Source organism: Vitis riparia, chromosome 9 (genome assembly GCF_004353265.1).
Source record: "Vitis riparia cultivar Riparia Gloire de Montpellier isolate 1030 chromosome 9, EGFV_Vit.rip_1.0, whole genome shotgun sequence".
In the NCBI taxonomy this organism is placed as follows: domain Eukaryota; kingdom Viridiplantae; phylum Streptophyta; class Magnoliopsida; order Vitales; family Vitaceae; genus Vitis; species Vitis riparia.
This window is the reverse complement of record NC_048439.1, coordinates 22,192,174-22,213,371: the sequence shown is the minus strand read 5'-3', so window position 1 is coordinate 22,213,371 and position 21,198 is coordinate 22,192,174. Positions and strand designations below refer to the sequence as shown.

General features: G+C 38.6%; 1 protein-coding gene across 3 annotated transcripts in view; it reads left to right on the top strand.

Annotated features, from left to right (window-relative positions):
• LOC117922615 overlaps nt 1–21,198 on the top strand; it is a 58,270-nt gene that overhangs the window by 7,801 nt on the left and 29,271 nt on the right. For 2 of the 3 annotated variants that reach the window (XM_034840778.1, XM_034840780.1), the window contains exons 3-15: nt 10,799–10,915; nt 11,017–11,096; nt 11,360–11,506; nt 11,594–11,742; nt 11,821–11,951; nt 12,082–12,204; nt 12,343–12,416; nt 13,008–13,598; nt 13,776–13,887; nt 14,041–14,178; nt 14,896–15,225; nt 17,565–17,838; nt 17,956–19,259. In XM_034840778.1, the coding sequence (XP_034696669.1) occupies nt 10,799–10,915; nt 11,017–11,096; nt 11,360–11,506; nt 11,594–11,742; nt 11,821–11,951; nt 12,082–12,204; nt 12,343–12,416; nt 13,008–13,598; nt 13,776–13,887; nt 14,041–14,178; nt 14,896–15,225; nt 17,565–17,838; nt 17,956–19,259 (3,570 nt within the window). The remainder of the gene's footprint in view (nt 1–10,798; nt 10,916–11,016; nt 11,097–11,359; nt 11,507–11,593; nt 11,743–11,820; nt 11,952–12,081; nt 12,205–12,342; nt 12,417–13,007; nt 13,599–13,775; nt 13,888–14,040; nt 14,179–14,895; nt 15,226–17,564; nt 17,839–17,955; nt 19,260–21,198) is intronic. The other variant, XM_034840781.1, reaches the window with a different exon arrangement.

The following is a 21,198-nucleotide window of genomic DNA, read 5'->3' as shown; positions in this document are numbered from 1 at the left end:
CTACCACTTTCCACCCTGTCCCAAAACTCAATTTGCCGAAGGGCTGAACTTTTATTCACTTCCACTCTACCAAAAACATCCCTGTTCCACACTTTAATTTTCTCCTTCATCTCCTTCATTTTAGCAGCCATTCTAAAACTAGCCCTTCCTACTCTTTCCCCTCCTTGCCACCATTCCCGAAGAAGCTCCTTAAACCCGTCCACCTTGAGCCACATATTTTCAAACCTGAACGGGGAGGGTCCCCGGCTCATCCCGCCCCCCTTCAACAAAATAGGGAAGTGATCAGAGGTAGGCCTAGGGAGCCTACACTGAACAACCCCCCTGAAGATATCTAGCCAACTCTGGGATACCAGGAATCGATCCAGTCTCGCCCAAGTCTGGTTGCTCCTACCCCCACTCCAAGAGTACACACCCCCTGCAAGGGGAGGTCAATGAGGGCAAGGTCATCCACCACCTGAGCAAACCTACGCATTGCTCCGTTAAGGCTCCCCTGCCTGCTCCTATCCCTTTGAGATAAAATAACATTAAAGTCCCCTCCTAAGCACCAAGGGTCTTCCCAAATTCCCCTTATTGCTCCTAACTCCTCCCACAACTCCTCCCTCTCCTTCCTGTTACACGGCCCATAAACTCCAGTAAAAATCCAAACCCCTCCGTCTTCAACATTCTTCAGCCTACATGATATAGAAAAATTGCCCACCTCCATCTCCAACAGCTCTAAGGATCTCTTATCCCAGCAAACCAAAATACCACCGGTTGAGCCTTGGGCTCCCATGGCCCCCCAATCGAGGAACCTCCCAGAGCCCAGACTCCTCACCACCCCCTCAGTCATAGTCTGAATTTTCGTCTCCTGAATGCAAACTAAGTCCACCCTTTGACTCCTAATCAAAGCCTTGATCACTTTCCTTTTGGAGCTATCATTAGCTCCCCGAACATTCCAACTTACCAACCTTAACTTCATAAGACAGCTGGAGACTGGCCCCCTCTTCCTTGCACAATGCCTTTCTGCTTCCTTCCCCCATCATAATTGATGGAACATTCAAGTCTCTTCAATTCCCTCTCAAATTTCGAGTTTTCTAAGAGAGACTTGCTGTGCACTTTTTCCCTTCTTTTTCTGATTTTGACCATAAAATCCATAATGTCCTTCTCTAAACCCACTGTTGAAAACCCCAAGAACTGACTGAACCTTGCCAGCTCACTCTCCTCCCAGTTGGCCTCCCTCCAATCCCTAATTTCTGGAACCGTCTTACCAACAAGACAGAGGTCCTTTCCACTGGATCCCATCACGCCGTTATTATCTTCCAAAATCTCCCAGCACTCCACATTCTTCAATACTGCAGGCATCCTTCCAATCATCCTCCGGTTCATAGATTCCCACTGGGAAGCGTCCAGAGCCACCCCAGAACGGTCGTAATACTCCCCCAGTGGAGTCTGACCAGAAAAAGAAAAAGGGGGAGAAGGAGAAACACATACCAACGGCCCAAAGAAATTAGAGGCATTCCCATACCTCAAAGCTTCTTCCAGTAGAGCGTCATCTGTCTTCGAGTTCTCCAATCTATGCTCCTCAGCCACAGGCCTCCACAGTCCATCCGTCACTAGCGACCATGACTAGTCAAGGCCCCCCGCAGAGCTTGGGCCTGCCCCATTAAAGGGACGAACCCCCCTCAAATGGGCTTCATCCGCGTTAGAAGCCAAAGGCGAGTCCGGGCCTCGAACCCCCAGTCCAGCCCTTCCGATCAGATTCTTCGAGGCCCGCCCAGCGTCAAGAGATAGCCCAAGAAGGGACGGCCCAGGCTCGCAAGGATAGGCCGTGGGCGGGGAGGGCCCAGAGGCGTCAGAAGGCCCAAGGGCCCACTACGTCGCCAACCCACACGCTTCATGGGGCCCATCCGCCACCAAGCCCGAATCCGGAACCGCAACCGAACCCGACCCCGAGGACTGCCCCCTCGTCCCATCATCAGTCTGCAGCCTGACCTCGAGACTTGGGCCTCCTACCAACCCCCTCACGCGCCCCCCCGCGCGTGCAGGGACTTCACCCCCAACCTCGCCTTCTGAAACAAGAATGTTTTTGCCCTTTCTCTCCCTTGCCATTCTTGCAGCGGGTCTGATTTCCCACCAAAGTGTGAGGTCATAGCAAACCTCCTCGGTCCGAACTTCCACGACGTTGGGGGGCCTCTCCTTATTGAGCTTCACCAAGATCCTTGCCCACTGCAAGTCTTCCAGCATCTCCGTCTGAGAGTCGATATCGAGGAAACCCCCACAGGCGTCCCCTATTCTCCTCAGAGTATCCCGCTCCCATAGCGAGACTGGCAGTCCCAGGATACGCACCCAAGCCTCACGCCTCTTTTCCCCTTCCGGCGTACACCCACTCTTAGGCCTCCATTTTTCCAGACTGAGAGGGGACCCCGCGCACGAGAAACCCCCAATTCTTAGGGCTTTCTCTGCTTCAGCCAGAACCTCAAATTCTAAGAGGGCTTTGCCCCTTTCCAATTTCGCGATTCCTAAATTACCCTTCAAACTCCAAAATTTCGCCAATTTAATCCCCCAACCTCTCAGGTCGTCCTCTTTCCCGGAGCTAGGGTCCCAGCTCCCTACCAGGCAGTGAACCAATTTCCCCATATTCCGGCTCAATTCCCTCTTGCATAGCTCCACCCTCACCACTGCGGTCTCTATCTCCTTTGATTGCACCACAGCTTCCGCATAGGTTTTCCCCATTGATGACCTCAGAAGCGTCGCGCCCTTTTTTTGTAGACTCTCGTCTCTGACGTAACACCCCAGACGGCGAAGCATCTCCGCCATTAACACCCAACCACCCTTATCTCCATTGCTCTTCGGGATATAAATGCTAAACCTTTTATTTTCCAAATCTGTAACCCTTAACCGAATGAACAGCCCCCCCTTATTTAGGTCTCGCACCATAAGAAAGGACCTCCCACTGTCCTTCCACTTCCTTTCCCAAAATCTGATTCCTGCGTTCTCAATACAGGCCTCCAGACCATCGATAAAGCACCCAATACTATTCGGTCCCAACCTGATCCACGAGGAGACTCCCCCTTTCCTTTCTACAATCAGGGCTTGCACCTTGCCTTTCTGCTCCCTTACCTCTACATCAAACCATTTCGACTCCACTCCAAAACTTCCCTTCTTGGCCCTACTCCTAACCCCCATGAAGTCGTCACCTTCTGCATCAACCCTTGTGTCTCCCTCTAGCCCTTCTGGACCTCGCCGCTCGCCTCGCTCCCTTCCATCACTTTCACCCTCTCTCACACTAACCCTCTCTCGCGCTCTCTCGCTCATCAGGCAATTAAGAAGAGAATTGCTCATTTTAGCATTATGGAACATCAGTTCTAAGAGATTGTTCAAAAACTCACTCTATTGTATATGGTATTCCTGACATTATTCACAAGGTTAATTACAGTTTGGGGATTTTCTATATTGTCCATTAGCCTTGGGGCTTTGGCATAAGCTCTTCAGTTTAGCCCATATGGATTGGGTGCCACCTAGAAGTATCGGAGACATGTTGATTATCTCTTTTAGAGGATTGGGGAATTCATTGAGAGGCAAGACTCTTTGACAAATCGCTTGCCTCACTATTATTTGGATTGTGTGGCACGAGAGAAATGTTAGGACTTTTGAGGAAGCCTCTTGCTCTGTTGCTTTTAAGGAAGTTCCACTTAATTTTTTCGATTAAGTTGGCTTTCGGTTTGTAATTCTTAGAGGGTGGATAACATTATGCGAAGTTGTACTTGGTTTTATGTTATTTTGTGTTGTTCTCATTGTATGGTGGAGTATACTCTATTTTTGATTTGGTGTTGTATGTTTGTGAGAAGGACCCCTCATCCTTCTCTCTTTCTTATGTCAATAAAATTTATCTTCATTTGTGATAAAAAAAAAAAAAATTGCAATTTGGAGATGTTCTTCAATCTCATTTTTCCTGAAAAGATGCAATCTTCAAGCTCAAATATCAATTGCAGAAGTTGTACTAGAATGAGGTTTAGCAATACAATGAAAAAAAAAAAAGGAAGAAAAAATTAGCAACATTGCCAAAATATTTCATAGTAGCAAACTTGATAACCCCATATTTATAACATAATATCAACTTGAAGCATTACTAAAAGAGTGAAGGCTCCTCTTTAGTTGTTGCTTTCCATTATGAAGGATTTTTTGACTAATTGCATGGGGATTCAATACAATCCTCTTGAGATTCTTCAAAATAAGGGCAATGTGTCACCATTCACTGCTGTAGACTGTACGATTAGCAGTTTCTGTTTGTGGTCATGGAGAGCCTATTAGTTATTTGGACCTCCTTCTTGGGATGATCTAATAACACTTGATTTTTAGGATCCAACAACTTTGGATTGCCAACAATCATATAATCTACCTAGTATTTTCATGTAGATCTCTTAGATAGGATAATTTATTTATGGTTCTTATCTTTTACTTGCAAGCTGTGACTACCAGATATAAGGTGATTATGGAGGCTTGACTACTCTTATTCAATATTGTCCCTAATGTATCTATTACCCTTTGAGTTATGGCTTTTCTAGAGCTGGAAGCCTCTGCAATATTTTTTATATTTTTGTAGTTTCTCTCTTCAAGATTTACTTATATAAAAAAAAAAATTTTTTTTCCATAACATCTACCTATTTAACCTATGTTTAGTTTTGGTGAATTCATGTTCAAATTTGTGTCAAGTGTTTTTTCTAGGACTAAGTTATTTTTTCGCTTTTCTTTTCCTTTTTTCTTCTTTGATAAGTAGGACTAAGTTCTTCTTGTGTGTATTTTTGCTACTATCTATATATTTCTTGGTTTTGCTCTATGATATCCTGACCCTTCAATTTTCCCAAGGTTCTTGTGTCAATGCAACATTATAATGGGTGCAGGTATGGCATCCTTGTCAGATATGTGTCTTTTAGTTCTGACACCGTTGATTGATTTCTAAGTAATTTGTTTTTTCTTTTTTTTGTGTAATGATGAAAAACCTTGTAGATTTTGTATCTTAGGCGTTTGAGAGAAAATGCGTTTTCATGGGGAAGTGAAGTCAGAAGTATAGGTCAATTTTTAAGTCCATTAGCAAACTTTGTTAATTTTAAAATGATATAGAGATGTCACTATCTTATTTATTTATTTTTTATCAGAAACAAACAGATTTTCATTAAAATGAAGGAGAAGGATGAGAAATCCTTCCCTACTTTACAAAACCTGATCAAAACAATAGAAAAGAAATAACTCCCCAGTATACATCAAACAACTCGATATTGCTATTTTAACCCTTTGGATCTAGATGTCGACATCCAATCAAGTTGAATTATGTTGAGAGGAATGCCCTAGAAAGCTATAGTAGAGGCCCAAAAAGATGAAAAGAAGTAAACTAGATCCCATATTGTTTCAGTAGACCTTCACTTGTCCTAAAAAATCCTTGTATTTATTTCCTATATACTATTTAAATCAATGAAGACAAACGATTTGCCGTTGAACTTTGTGTTTAGAAATGTTCCAAAAACCATAAAAGAAATGGTGAACATGTCACTAACACTTCTAGGAGGTATCTAAGCCAAATTGGCTGAACTAAATAGTTTGTGCCATAACTCTAAAGTCATCGTGTAATGTAAAAAGAGGTGATCTATCAATTCTCCACTGCCCGTACATAGAGTGCAAACATTTGGACTAAGGGCCTTGAAAGGCCTTCCTCACTTGAAGCAAGTTGTTATTAACCTTTTTATTGGCTACTAATTAAACAAATGCCTTGACCTTTGATGAAGCTTTTGATTTCCATATGAAATTTGGAAGGGAGAAGATGACTTGATTTGATTGATTAGATAAGTCTAAGAAGAAAGCTTTGATCAAAGATAAACTGAAAGATGATAAAGACTAGGTTCTCACATATGGGAAAGACAGTGGTAAGTTAACATGATTGAGAATAGTCAAATAAAGCCTTCATCAACAGAGCACCTAACAAAAAGGGTGCAAGCTAGTACACATGGAGTATATACAAGGCACACCACTTGAGAAAACAAGAAAACCTAGACCAACCCAAGGCTAAACTATCCTCAAAATCCATCCAAGAATTTACATTAACTACCTTCAAGTCTCTATCCCATAAGAACAATTTGAAGAAAGAATCCTTCTCCATTGAGTTTGAATCTTTACCCCTTCAAAATTTCTTCTATTTCTTTCTTTTCATGTTGTCCAACATAAACAAAGAGGTGCCAAATTTCACACTTCCTTGTGACTCTTGGCCACAAGACCACCATTCTGCACTCAATATATAAACTAGATCAATACTTTGACTAAATTGAAATAGTGACTGATTAAGTGGTTAAAGATGTAAATAATAAAATAAAATCAGTTATGGAGATAAGTATGCAGGTTGTATTTCAAGTAGTTTCATTTTATCCACATACAAGTACAAAACTTCTTGTAAAAAAGATAAATATTGTTTTAGTTTGATGAAAACATTTTAATTTAAAATTTAAAGTTGCACTACTTGTACTAACAAATTGTTATTTAAGACTTATTGATGGGAGAAAGCCTTTTTAAAGTATGTTCAAGAAAGGGAAGAAAAAGAATAAATAAACTTTAAGTGACTTGGTATTAATTGGAATTAAATTAAGATTAGTATTTTTTGTATTTCAATTAGCTAATTATTAGAATTATAGTAGGAGTATTAGAATTAGAGCCGTGCGTAGGAGGGGATTTTAATGTGATCAGGAGGTTATCTGAGAAGATGGGTGACTCTAGGTTAACAGCCAACATGAGGTGTTTTGACGAGTTTATAAGGGAAAGTGGTTTGTTGGATCCCCCTCTTAGGAATGCGGCTTTTACATGGTCAAACATGCAAGCCGATCCTATTTGCAAGAGGTTAGATAGGTTTTTGTTCTCTTCTGAGTGGGATTCTTTTTTCTCTCAAAGTATTCAAGAGGCCCTTCCTAGATGGACCTCTGACCATAGCCCAATTTGTTTGGAAACTAATCCTTTAAAATGGGGGCCGACTCCTTTTAGGTTTGAGAATATGTGGTTGCTCCATCCTGAGTTTAAAGAGAAGTTTAGAGATTGGTGGCAAGAGTGTACAGTTGAAGGTTGGGAAGGTTACAAGTTTATGAGGAAATTAAAGTTTATTAAATCAAAGTTGAAAGAGTGGAATGTAGTGGTCTTTGGAGATTTAAGAGAGAGGAAAAAGCTCATTCTTACGGACTTAGGCAGAATTGATCGAATCGAACAAGAAGGGAATTTAAATCTTGATCTGGTTTCGGAAAGGACCTTAAGAAGGAAGGAGTTAGAGGAATTGTTATTGAAGGAAGAGGTACAATGGAGACAAAAATCTAGGGTTAAGTGGATTAAAGAAGGGGACTGCAACTCTAAGTTTTTTCACAGAGTGGCCACTGGAAGAAGAAGCAGGAAGTTCATAAAGTCTCTGATTTCTGAGAGGGGGGAGACTTTAAATAACATTGAGTTTATTTCTGAGGAGATTGTAAATTTCTTTGGGAATCTCTACTCCAAACCCGAAGGTGAATCTTGGAAGATTGAAGGGATTGATTGGGCCCCTATTTCTGAAGAGAGTGCAATTTGGTTGGATAGACCGTTTTCTGAAGAGGAGGTTCGAATGGCAGTTTTCCAATTGAATAAGGAAAAGGCCCCTGGCCCTGATGGCTTTACTATAGCAGTTTATCAAGAGTGTTGGGATGTGATAAAAGAGGATCTTATGAGAGTGTTTCTTGAGTTCCACACTAAGGGGGTAATAAATCAAAGTACAAATGCGACATTCATTGCTATGGTGCCAAAGAGAAGCCAAACTTTTAAAATCTCAGATTATAGACCTATTAGTTTGGTTACAAGTTTATATAAGATAATTGCTAAGGTCTTATCAGGGCGTTTACGCAAAGTTCTTCATGAAACAATTTTTGGCTCTCAAGGAGCCTTTGTGGAAGGGAGACAAATTTTGGATGCTGTATTGATAGCCAATGAAGTGGTGGATGAGAAAAGAAGGTCAGGGGAGGAAGGGGTTGTCTTCAAAATTGATTTTGAGAAGGCCTATGATCATGTGGATTGGGGCTTTTTAGATCATGTGCTTCAAAGGAAGGGGTTCAGCCAGAAATGGAGATTTTGGATGAGGGGCTGTTTATCTTCTTCTAGTTTTGCTATCCTAGTTAATGGGAATGCAAAGGGTTGGGTTAAGGCCTCTAGAGGTTTGAGACAGGGAGATCCTCTTTCTCCTTTCCTTTTTACTCTAGTAGCAGATGTTCTAAGTAGGTTGATGATTAGAGCTGAGGAAACTGGGTTAACTAAGGGGTTCTTAGTGGGGAGGGATAGGACTAGAGTGTCCTTGTTACAGTTTGCTGATGATACCATATTTTTCTCTAAAGCCTCTTTGGACCTTCTTCAAAACCTTAAGATTATCCTTTTGGTTTTTGGGCAAGTATCTGGTTTAAAAATCAACTTAGAGAAAAGCTCCATTTCAGGTATTAACACTAGGCAGGAGGTGTTGTCTAGTTTGGCTTTGGTTTTGGAGTGCAGAGTATCAGAGTGGCCTTTGTCTTATTTAGGCCTCCCTTTGGGAGGGAACCCAAAGACAATAGGCTTTTGGGATCCAGTGATTGAGAGAATTTCGAGGAGGCTGGATGGGTGGAAAAAGGCCTATTTGTCTTTGGGAGGGAGGATTACTTTAATTCAGTCTTGTCTGTCTCACATCCCTAGCTACTTCCTCTCCTTTTTTAAAATCCCTGTATCTATAGCTTCAAAGATTGAGAAGATGCAAAGGGATTTTCTTTGGTCTGGTGCCGGGGAAGGGAAGAAAGATCACCTAATCAGATGGGAGGTTGTTAGTAGACCAAAGGAGATGGGAGGTTTGGGCTTTGGGAAGACTTCTATGAGAAATATTGCCCTCTTAGGGAAATGGCTTTGGAGGTTCCCTAGAGAAAGGAGCGGTCTTTGGCATAAGGTTATTGCGAGTATATATGGGACACATCCTAATGGATGGGACGCCAACATGGTGGTTAGATGGTCTCACAGATGTCCTTGGAAGGCTATTGCTCAAGTTTTCCAGGAGTTCTCCCCTTTTGTCCGCCTAGTGGTGGGCAATGGGGAGAGAATTCGGTTTTGGGAAGATCTTTGGTGGGGAAACCAAACTTTGTGTTCTCAATTTGTTGATCTCTATAGAGTTATTTCTGTGAAAAACCTCACTATTTCAAATGTTCTTGGCAATTCCTTACCATTGTCTTGGAATTTTAACTTTCGCCGCAATCTAACGGATTCAGAAATTGATCTCCTTCAGAGATTAATGTCCTCCCTAAATTCTGTGCTTCTTTCCCCTTCTTCATCAGACTCAAAAGCGTGGTCTTTGTCTTCGTCAGGCTCGTTTTCAGTGAAATCTTTTTTCTATGCCTTGTCAAGAGTTTCAAGTCCTTTAATGTTCCTTCCGGCCAAGTTTTTATGGAGCTCAAAAGTCCCTTCAAAGGTTAAGGCTCTCGCTTGGTTAGTAGCTCATGGGAAGGTAAACACTAATGACAAGTTGCAATTGAGAAGACCCTACAAAGCCCTTTGTCCTCAATGGTGCATTCTTTGCAAAGGAAATGGAGAGTCGGTTGATCACCTTTTCCTTCATTGTCCCATTACCATTGGACTTTGGCACAGGTTGTTCAATCTAGTAGGTATGATTTGGGTCCCTCCAAGGAGCCTTGAAGACATGTTGGTTATTTCTTTTAAAGGCTTGGGGAAATCATTAAGAGGCAAGACACTTTGGCAGATTGCTTGCCTTACTTTGATTTGGATGGTGTGGCAAGAAAGAAACAACAGGATCTTTGAGGATAAAGGGAGAACGGAAGAGACGATTTGGGATTTGATCCGGTTTTATTCTTCTCTTTGGGCTTCTTGTACTGAAGCCTTTAGAGGAGTTCCTCTAAGCATTCTACAACTTAATTGGATTGGGGTTTGCGTTTCAAGAGTTTGAAGTTTGTTGGGGTTTCTTTTGTTTTTAGGTTTCTATTGTTGGGTATTTTCTTTGGTATTTGTGTAGGAAGGACCTCTCATCCTTCCCTTGGTTTTTTTCTTTCTTTTGTCTCTTTTTCCCTCATGTATTTGTTCTTTTTTTAATATAATCTTCTTTGTTTCTGATCAAAAAAAAAAAAAAAAAAGTTATTAGAATCTTAGTAAATTTGAATTTCTTAGAGGGCTTATAAATAAGGCTAATTGATTTAAATCAAGATAGAGTGATTAAATAATATTTGTTCCTTTTGCATGTGTTGCATTGTTCAATAGTGAGACTCCATTGATTTTTTTCCCCTTCTCCTAGGTGAGACTCCTAGAAGGCCTTAGTAAGACTCTAAGACAACCCTTTTAGGATTGTCTTACATCACGTATACGATTCCAATAGATCTTAATAGAAGTTTGAAATTTCAAAAAATAAAAATTTGACCAAAAAATGACATCTTTTTGTTAATCTCCTCTATGCCTTAAAATTATATGATTTTGCATTAATCGCAATTGATAGGATAGATACAGTAAAGAACAAAGTAGATATATTTCTCAATCACATAAATATTTAGTTTTTTTAGCCATATCTAATTTCACATACCTGTTATAGAGATCATTTTTAGCCAAGTCTCCATATCTTAAAACTTGGGAACTAGAAGAGTGGATAAGCATAATTTCGCAACTGAACTTTTGTAATATGGGTTTTGCCTTGCTTTTGTTCTAAAGAACATAAATTTTATGCGTTTTTTTTTCTTTTTTTAATTCTAGTGTCTGATATTTTTTGCACATGTAAGGAATTGGATCTTGGTAATTGTGGTTGTGTTTCCAACAGGTTTTGACATTCCCCTGCCTGTTCGATGACCAGTCCTTGGTCACTGAGTTTCAAATATTTATTGAAACAATCGATGATAAGCATGAACTGACTTTGGAAGGACATCAACAATACCCTGTACGGATTTTTGTTTTTGGATGATTTGTTTGTGCATTCTATTCATTGGCTTTCAATTCATTTCATATATTTACCTTGTCAATCAAACTGATTTACTGCAGGGTGTTTATGCATTATTTTTCTTTAAAAGAAGAGTACGTACCATTGGTCATCGCTTGGCTGGATATCTTGGAAAATTAAGGTATAGCTGACTAATGCTAACTGTGATAATGCTGTTGGTTATTTGTTTAATTGCTGTGGATTCATTGAGGTCTGTTGCTAAACAGAGAACATCTAAGGACACTCGCTTCTAGCTTGAAACATGTGCTCTCAAAATTCCAAGTGCTTGTTAATTGTCTTATTTAGTAGGGTACTTTAAGATAAGATTCTGTTTGAAACTTTACTTTTGCTTCATGGCCATGTATATCCCGGTTCTAATTTATACATTAATCTAATTGTGTGTAGGGAAGCAACAGAATTGGAACCCTTGCAGCCGTTTCTCAAGAAATGCATTGGCCTTTTGGAGACAGATGTTTTACCATCAACTTTTGAGACCTCAAGACCAAGAGTGCAGCTGGAGCGTATATCTGTATGGCTTGGAATCAAAGCATTGTAAGTGGTTTTGATACTGTTTTTTAGCATCTCTTTCCTTTTGTCCTTGCTTTTCTGCTGACAGTTCCCTTTTTCTGTAACTTGAAGGCTTGGGTTCTTAGAGCCTCCAGCATTAGAAGAAGGCATATTGGAACGCTATCCAATATTCTTTAGTATTGTACTCAATCATATCAGTGATGATTCACTAGAATTTTCTCATGCGGTTGTTTGTTTGAGACTGCTTTTTGAAATGCTTGGTAGGTTCAACCATTTTATTTGCCAAAATTTTTTTTCAAGACATTTTAGTGACAATTTCTTCTTTGGCTTGCTTTAAGGATATAAGCTTTGGTTGAGGTCTACATTATCTCCAACTGTGATGCGCAACACATTACTGAGTCAGTGTTTTCATACCCAAAATGAGAAGAGCCATAAAGAAATTTTTGATCTTTTTCAGCCTTTTCTGCAGGCATGCCAGTCAATCATTCTACCATCTTTTGAATAATTTTTCATTTTTACATGTATCTTCAAAGAGCCAGTGTACATTGTGCAAGCAATTTTTTACTGACATTGCTGATATTACAATCAAATCTATTCAGTCTCTTGAAACTTTGCAAGATGGGGAACATGAACAACAACGAAGGCATTTTATTTACTTTCTTATTCATCAAGTAAATGTGAGCAGGAACTTCAGTTCTCTAATGAGAAAAAAGGCTTGCCAGGTTCTTAATTCTTCCTCAATATTGTTAAAAGAATAGCCATGTTTAGTATATGTCCCTGTAATATTTTCAATTGCTCTTAGATATTTTTTCACTTTTGGATCATTAGTCTTGCTGTTTAATGCACGTTTGTATTTTCAGATAGCTCTTCTTATTATACTCCGAGGTTATAAAATGAATCCTCCGTCTCCACCCTTTGAATGTGCACATATGTGGTATGTCATTTTTGTAGTATGTGCTTGATTACAATTTGTATGTGGATGATTTTTTGCTGGTCATATGCTTTATGTATCTGCCTTGTTTGGAAAAAAAACAGAACTAGCTTTTCTTGAATACGTCTTTGGAACTTTTTCTTCAGATTAATACTTAAAGATTGAAGTTGGAACTGGGAATTTGGAGAAAAAGAAGAAATTATTTAAGTTTCACTCTCTCCTTTGGTTCAGGCAGATGTGTTATTGCAGATTGGATGGGAAAGCAGGGTCTTCCACAGAATAAATCTGTCTTAAAGGTGGAGAAAATTGGAATAAGATGAAATTTATAGAAGTTGGATAATTTTGTACTTCACCATTCTACTTCTCTTTCTCGTAAAACAGGGATAGAAACTCTCAACAAGCATATTTTGCCCTGCAGGGCCTTTTTGATTTCCTTCCTGAAAAGAAAAAGGGGGATATTTTCTTTTCGTTTCTTTCCCACTGTTTTGTTTCTTTTTCTCCAAATCCCAGTTGCACAAGGAGTTTATTGGACAAGGATTGTGTGCAAAAACAAACTTATATATGGCTAATTTTTTATGTGATCTTATTGGACAGGGGCCCTTCTCTTGTTTCATCTCTGAAAGATTCTTCACTTGAGAATTCTCTGCGACGGCCTGCCTTTGATCTTATTGAAACTCTTATTGTGTCTGATGCTGCTGCCTTGGTAACCTCAATGCTGAATTGCTGCAAGCATCCCAGTATTGACCAAAGCATGATTATTGAGTTGGATGACGAGGAAGATGATGATGAGCTTCCTTTTGTCCTTGATGTTGAAGAGAAACATTCTAGTTCTTGGAGTGAATACAGTGAACAGAGTAAAATCACCTCTCAAGACTGTAGAAGGTGGAGGTGCATTCCGATGTTATGGCTTGATGTTTTAGTTGAAATCAATCCCTCGGTCCTCCCAATATCAGTCTCTAAGGCTGTTTTCTGGGCTCGTTCTCGTTTTGCTCTAGTAGAACCTGAAAAGAATGCAGAAATGGAAGTTCCTGTTAAGAATTGGCTGTCTTTCTCTGCAAAAGAAATCTCATCTTCATTTGGATGGAAGGTTCCAACTGGTTCTGATGATGGTGGGGATGGGAAGGAGTCCCAAAACTCGATGAAAGTGTCAACAATGTGTATCCCTTTAATAAGAACATTTAAGAGGTTTCTAACATTTTATTTCAAAATCGTTAGCCATATCTTTATTACACTGTTGTTCCCCATATCATTACAATTTGATTTCTGTGATATATAGCCTCCATTTTTGTGTATTTTTTTGGATTAGTAAGCTAGTGGTAGCTGCATGATCTTATGAGTACTCATTCTGGAGGTGTACTACAGGTTGACTGCACATTATATAGTTCAAATGGAGCAAGAAGAGCTTCGGAAACAGTGGATTTGGGAACCAAGGATGGGGGAGAGCTTGATCCTTTTGCTTCTGGAACCCAATGATGTACTTATTACTTATCTACATTTTGTACATCATGTAGTTTGTCCTTTATGACTGAAGTGATGTAGTAATGAATTCCTTCCTTCCTACTCCCCCTCCTCTGCATGATTGAGCTTTCACCAAGAGTCAAACATAATATTTTTCTATTTGATGCAGAATGTGAGACAAGTTGGCAAGTGTCTCTTGGAACAAGTTTCAAACATGCGTGGCCTTGCCCACTGTTTGCAGTTCCTTTGCTCCTGCACGCTGTCTATGTCAGCCACTTATAATGGCCTGAGACATGCTTTGAGACTGGTAACTCTTATTCTTGGTCTGCATTTTAGGTTGGCTTCTTGTTTTATATGACCTGACCTAAGTATATTTGTTAAACCTAGGGCTTAAATTATATTTTCTTTGTAATCTTTGGGCGTGGTCTAAGTTGTTTACAGCTTCTATTCCTTCTTCCACTGTAGATTTTGTGGACTGGTTGGGCTTTAGGTGAGGGAGACCTGTTTTTTGTTGTCCCTCTCTGTTTTCTGGTGGCGCTTTTAGGCATTCTTTGTATACTTCCTGTATACTTTGGGACATTCGTTTGGTGTTTCTCTCTATAAAATTCTCCTTTTTATCCATAAAAAACAGTATATTAGTTAAACCTGAAATCAACTAGATGGCTTTCATGCAGACCTTCTTGGATGGTCGTATGCACTCCTGTCTTTTCTTGAAGTTGCGCTCTATGCTAGTCTTTGTTTTTTTTTTAATTGGTTAAGAAAACCCTCTTTTTTTCCATCACCTGTATTTGGAGAATAGATTGTTATCCTCTAAATCAAGCACTGTGGGATGTCAGATCATACTTGTCCTATTGCAGAAGCACAAATCACAACATGATTGACAAGGGCTGATATTTTCTTGCAATAAGAGGATGCCCCTTAGCAAATAGGGGTGCCATGTGGTAGGTCTTAAAAAATGATAAGACCTTCTCGACAAGTTCTTCCTTGTTTCCCTTACAACGCTTTCTTGTTTGTGCTTTTCCAGGTCCAAGTGGATTCAGTCCTATTAAATTTTGAGACTTTACACCATTTCTTCTTTGTTTTATGCAAACTACTCAAAGAAGGGGTTATATGTACCTCAGATCCACAAAGGCATTCATCTGGTATAAAAAATATTTCAAAGTTCTCCTCACAAGGAGGATTCTTGAGGCAGCCAGCATTTGATTCTTTTCCTGAAAATGTTAATGGACATTCATCAGTGGATGACTCAAAATCTCGGGAGAAGTTCAGTTGCTTATTATCAGAAATTACATGGCCCTTTATACGCAAGTGCTTGGTTGAAGGAAAGGCATTTGTTGATTATAAAATCTCTCAGGTATTATCTCAAGCTTCTAGTTGAGTATAATTGTCTGCCTTTACATTTTATTTCCTTAGTTAACTCTTGGTTATTTGTTTGAAAATCATGCATTATTATCAAAAAGAACAAAAGCATCAGTACGGAGTAACTGCGTGTGGAGGAAAGAGGGGGGGAGTAATGTGTGCATGCGTGTGTGTGGCTTGCATGCTCATTTTGTTGAAAAAAAATGATTATTAGCAACAAAAAAAGAATTCTCTTTACTTATCAAAAAAGAAAAAAGAAAAAAAAAAGAGAATATATGAAAGTGACAATCATGTATTTCGCTCTAAGTTGACCTAAGTTCATGGATAAACTGCATCTACATTCTCTAAGGTAGAAATAATATAGGATACATAATATAATGCCTTTTTGGCAACTCCCTGTCTATACACCTCCTCAAAAGCATTTGTGGCCAACAGAGCCAAAAGTTCCCGAAATACCCCTCTAGATTGCATGAATATAATACAAATTCTCCAGGCTAAGAGTTGAGCCTGGTACCATCAGGCCTCACATAACAATGTGATTGTGTGTAAGCCCCGAAGCGTTCATTTGGAATGGTATTTAATGACTCTAGGTGTCATTTTGGGTGATCCTTTACACGGTAAATCCTAAATATTTGGTCAACATCTAGATGGGTAGGCCTAACAATTGTGGATCAGTTTTGATGGATTGCAGTCTTTTCTCTTAAAGACATCTCCTATAGATTGGTGTTACCACGCTTCATATTTTACCAAATTCGATGGGGGCTCAGATTAAGCTTTTGTTGGGTAGGGTATTATTAGATTGATGCACCAATACCAATGCCCAACATAAGTGAGTAAATAATTAAACATGCACTTAGCAGTATTTAATGTGGTTTGTTAAGTCATCCCTACATCCAGAGGTGAGATGGGACAATCTACTATAAGCCATTGAGAAATCACAAAGGATAGGTAATTGATCTTCAACTAAAATCATAATAGTTCTTTCACTCTCTTGTGTATTCAACAACTCAACACCTCAACACCTCAACACCTTAGATAGAACTTGTGCTCTAATGCTACTTGTTGGGGCCCTGAAAGTTTTGATATTCATTTGTTGGGTAGGGTGTGGTTAGATACTTAGACGGCGTGTGATAAAATTTAATACTTGTTACTTAATGAATCAAGTTGACTTTAAGTTAAATTATTTTTAAGTTGTTGACTTAAATCGTATTACTTTATTTTTACTTTAGGTATTAATGTTGTTTGATAAAATGAATTTAATTTTTTGAAATGGTCAAAATTACATACTTAGCCTTATTAATTTTAATTAATTTTTACCCTCATTAATTTTAACTAACTTTTATCTTCATTAATCTTAAGCAATAAATTTGTTTGTTATCCATATTACAAATATTGTAGATATGCAAAATATACAATATTTACTGTAACAAATGAGTCATAGATGTGGAATCATGATTGTAAAAGAAACTCTCATTGGATATGGACAAATGGGGCAAAGGAGATTTGTGATTTAGAATAAGTTAATTATTTTGACTTAATACTTAAAGTTATTTTTAACTTTAAATTTTGGCATTAAGTTATTTTATCAAACATGCTTAATCCACTTAATGACTTAAATTAAGTTGTTAAGTCATTAAGGTGGTGTTTGTTTTTTGGTTGAAAAGAAAAAGCTAAAATATTTGGCTTTTTTTATTCAGCTAAAAGTAATTTGTTGACATCATCCAACATAACTAAAGTGAACTCGTTATCAATAGATTCAATTTAATTATGTTAGATGATGTCAATAGGTTACTTTTAGCTGAATAGAAAAAGCCAAATATTTTGGCTTTTTCTATTCAACCAAAAAACAAACACCACCATTACTTACCAAGCATCTTAGATTGAGGTACAAATGCCAAGATCCAACATGTCACAATAAACAAGAGAGAAATCTTAGAGGATAGAGAAAATTGATGCAAGTCTAAGCCCTAAACCAAATCGAATTACCATGCTCCTAGTATCTATGCCCTACCCCAGCCTTGAAATAAGCCCATGTTTCCCTGCTTTAGCATGTATGTAACTGCTTTCCCTTATGTCTCTACTTCCCATCTCTTTCTCACGGGACCCTCCTTTACAAGAGCATTTTTACAAAGGGATTCAGATAAGATAGGAATTGAGACAAAATAAGTATCTGAGACCATTTCTAACATTAGGCCATGTCTTAGGTAAGGAATTGTTTTCTCATTCTTTGTAGTTTCTCATTCTTGGTGGAGTTTAATGCCTTATTTTATCTCAAGATGTATTTTAGTTTGGCTTCATTGATAGGCATTGTTTTCTCATTCTTTGTGGTTTCAGCTCACTTGTGCCCGCTTACTTGAGATCCTCCCTGTTGTTTTTGAAAAACTTCAACTATCATTTCATAACCTGAATGGAAGTTCTGGGATGATGGTAGAAAATGTAGTTGACTTTAAATGGCTTCTGGATTTGATGGACTGGGGAAAGTCGAGAGTTCCAGTGATAGCCAGATATTGGAGACAAACTATGATTTCATTGCTACATTTACTTAAAGGGTCATGCAGCGATAAGTCCGCATCGTTTATTAGGGCCATTGAAAATCTTATTTCATGTGGTGAGCTTATCCTTTATTTTGAAGTTTTTTTATTGGTTTTTCATCACCACAGAATCACAGTCCTCATCATTATTTTATTTTCTACTTTACCTTATGTATTTTTTCTTTTTGATTTAGATAGCCTTATGATGGATGAATTGACGGAACAAGTAGCTCACCTTTCCGTTTCATTATCGAATGAAGCTTCTTGTATTGTTGGAAAGACAGACTTGAAGTCAAAAGCTTTTTTCTCTGAGGATTCATCCTTTGAGAGACAGCACTCAGCTTCAGATTTGCAACCTTTTGCCTCAGACGACATGGATGTGCAGATTCTGGATTCAGTAACTGTATCTAACAAAATGGATAACAACAGTGTAATTATTCTTTCAGATGATGAAACAGAAAAACAAATTTCTTCCAATAAGGTCATCCTATCTGACAATGAGTTAAGTCACTGCATGGTGCATGGCAAGCCTGTGGCGCCTGGTGCTGATAAAGAAGCATCACAAGATGACCTTGCAAGGAAGAGTATTTCTGAATATGACACCTCAAAGCAATTTTTGGAGGCTTTCCAGCAAAGAGATGATTCAGATACTTCTGGTCTTGCTTCTCAGAAGCAGGAATTGGATACAACAAAGGACAGACAAATATCTGCCTCTCATCCCAAACCAAAAAGTGTAGATAGTAGGAGAAAGGAAATAAACTCCAAATTCAAAGTGAAAGACTCCTTCCCATCCCAGTTTAAAGGTAATTTGGTGAGCACATCTGATAAAACTGCCAATCTCAAAATTATGGATCAAGCACTCAACAGAGTGGCTTTAAAAACTGGTGAAACAGCCATAAAGGAGTCAGTACGTGATATTGCTGATGATCCTTGGGAGCTAGCCGTCAAATCTTTGAAACCTCATCAGTCATGTCTGACTAAACCAAGTGCCTCTATTCCAAAACGGCAAGTCATTCAACTTCAATTACCTGGAGAAAATAGATCTGGCTATCTGCGTAAGCTGGATGCTGGAGTCAAAAGGTTCAAGCCTCCAAAGCTTGATGACTGGTATAGACCCATTTTGGAGATAGATTACTTTGTCACAGTAGGGTTAGCATCTGCAAGCAAAGATGAGAGTCAAACTGTTAATAAATTAAAGGAGGTTCCCATGTGTTTTGAATCACCTGACCAATATGTTGACATTTTCCGGCCATTGGTTTTGGAAGAATTTAAAGCACAGTTACATAGTTCCTTTCTAGAAATGTCTTCATCTGAAGGCATGTGTTGTGGCAGTGCATCTGTTTTGTCAGTTGAGAGGATTGATGACTTTCATCTTGTTCGCTGTGTTCATGACGGCAGTGATTCTGCAGCCTATAGAACCTTTTCAGAAAATGACCTTGTTTTGCTAACCAGACAGCCCCTGCAAAATTCTTCCCATGAAGTTCATATGGTTGGAAAGGTATTCCATTATATAGTTTTATGAAAACTTAAGAAAGAGTTGAGCAAGTCTTTTACAGTTGCAAAAAGTTACATTTCTGTTATCTACTCTGACTGCATTGGTCTATCCTTAGTTCTTCAAATTGATGACATTTCTTTTACAATTGTCATGAATTAGATGTTTTTATCCTTCTGATTGATGATCTTTATGTTGTTCATTGTACATATGATCATAAACTCTGCTTAAAATTTTTCTAACTTCTAGGAGGTTTTTTTTTGAAGGAAACTGAAATTGAATTCGACAAACTTCTAGGAGGTTTTTTTTTGGAAGGAAACTGAAATTTAATTCGACAAAGTGTGAAAGCATATATTTGATATTTTGTTTATAGCTTCATTAAGAGAGAGCAAATGATCCTTCATTACTAAGTTCTAGAGGGGTCCAAGAGCAAGCTTAGAGTCCAGCCTAATGCCGTGCTTTAGTGGGTATAGGAGTTACTATTCCTTATTCTAATAGGATTTGTTTTTGGGTTTTAGATGGAGTGTTAGGTTTTCCTTATTCTACTAGGATTCATTTTTAAGTTTTAGTAGGAAGTGCTAGTTTGTTTATTTGTTTATTTTTATTTTTATTTATTTATTTATTTTTATTATTGTTTTTCTGTTTCTATTTCGTTCTTGTTATCATACTAGGATTGTGAAGTTGGTGATCTATATACAGAGCTTGTACCCCATTAGTATGATTTTTCTGGAAGGGAGGGAGCTTGTGGTGACTTTGGGAGTGAGGTGATCAGGACTTAGTGGGTGCCCCTCCTCTACGCTGACCTAAGCTTAATTTTGATGGTTGTTCATTACAATATAGGACAAATGGGGATTGGTGGAGTATTTAGAAATCTTGGAGGCAATATGGTTAGAGCTTTCCCTAAGCAAACAGGGTTGAGCCTGGTTACCGATAGGGGAGCTCCTAGATTTATTGGAGGAATTGATAAAAGCAACCTTGCAGGCTTTTAGTTGCCTTCTGGTAGAGGGGATTCAACTATTGTCATTTCCTAGGCGTTTCAAGTTAGAAAAGGATCTTCAAGATATGATCCTGCCATGTACAGTACAGTGGATTTCTCTAGAGGCCTGGGCTATTCCTTTCTTTGGAAGCTTAGATCAACCAAGTAGATGCATGTCATTTGGAAAAGCTAGGAGCCAACATTGGAGGTGTTTATTGGGATTCAATACCTTTTTGAAGTCCCTAGATTTGGATTGGTATTTTACTGGCTTCTATTGAGTGTAAATAGATTTAGATTTTGAGATATGCTCGGTGATATTTAAGTGGCAGTTGGTATTGTTGCCTTTGGTTTGTCTTGATGGATATCTCATCCTTCCTTATATCATGCTCGCTCTATTTGATAATTTGAACGTGTTGTTTCTTTTAGGGGATTGAACATAACAACATTTTCAGGAGGTTTGAAGATCTTAAGGTTGTGTGATGTAATGCTAACCCTATTGTGATACTGATATATCCTAGCGTCAGTTCGTAGACCCTCTCAGTGTGGTGCTAGTCTTTCTCTTTCTTCTCAGTTTTTTATTTTTTTTCCTTGCAATGCCTCTTCTTTAGACCTTTTCTATTGATACCATTTAAATCCTTAATTATTACTCGCATGGCGTAGAAACCCTAGACCAACTGCTGTATAGTCCTATTTATGTACTAATTCATTCCAAACAATTCTTGTATAAACCCTAATGAAACCCCAATACTCAGATTCCCTAATTTTCTCCATGACAGCACTTGATTCCAACTGCTTGATACTTCATCCTTCCTATATTGTTAACCTTTCTTAATCTTTGACCAGTTAATTCCACTTATGGAGTAACAACATTTTATCCAATTTGTAGGTTTATATGTTTATTTTTATTTTTTACTCTACTATCCTTCACAGTTTGAAGTAAATTCATTTGTTAAGGTAATCATGTCTGGT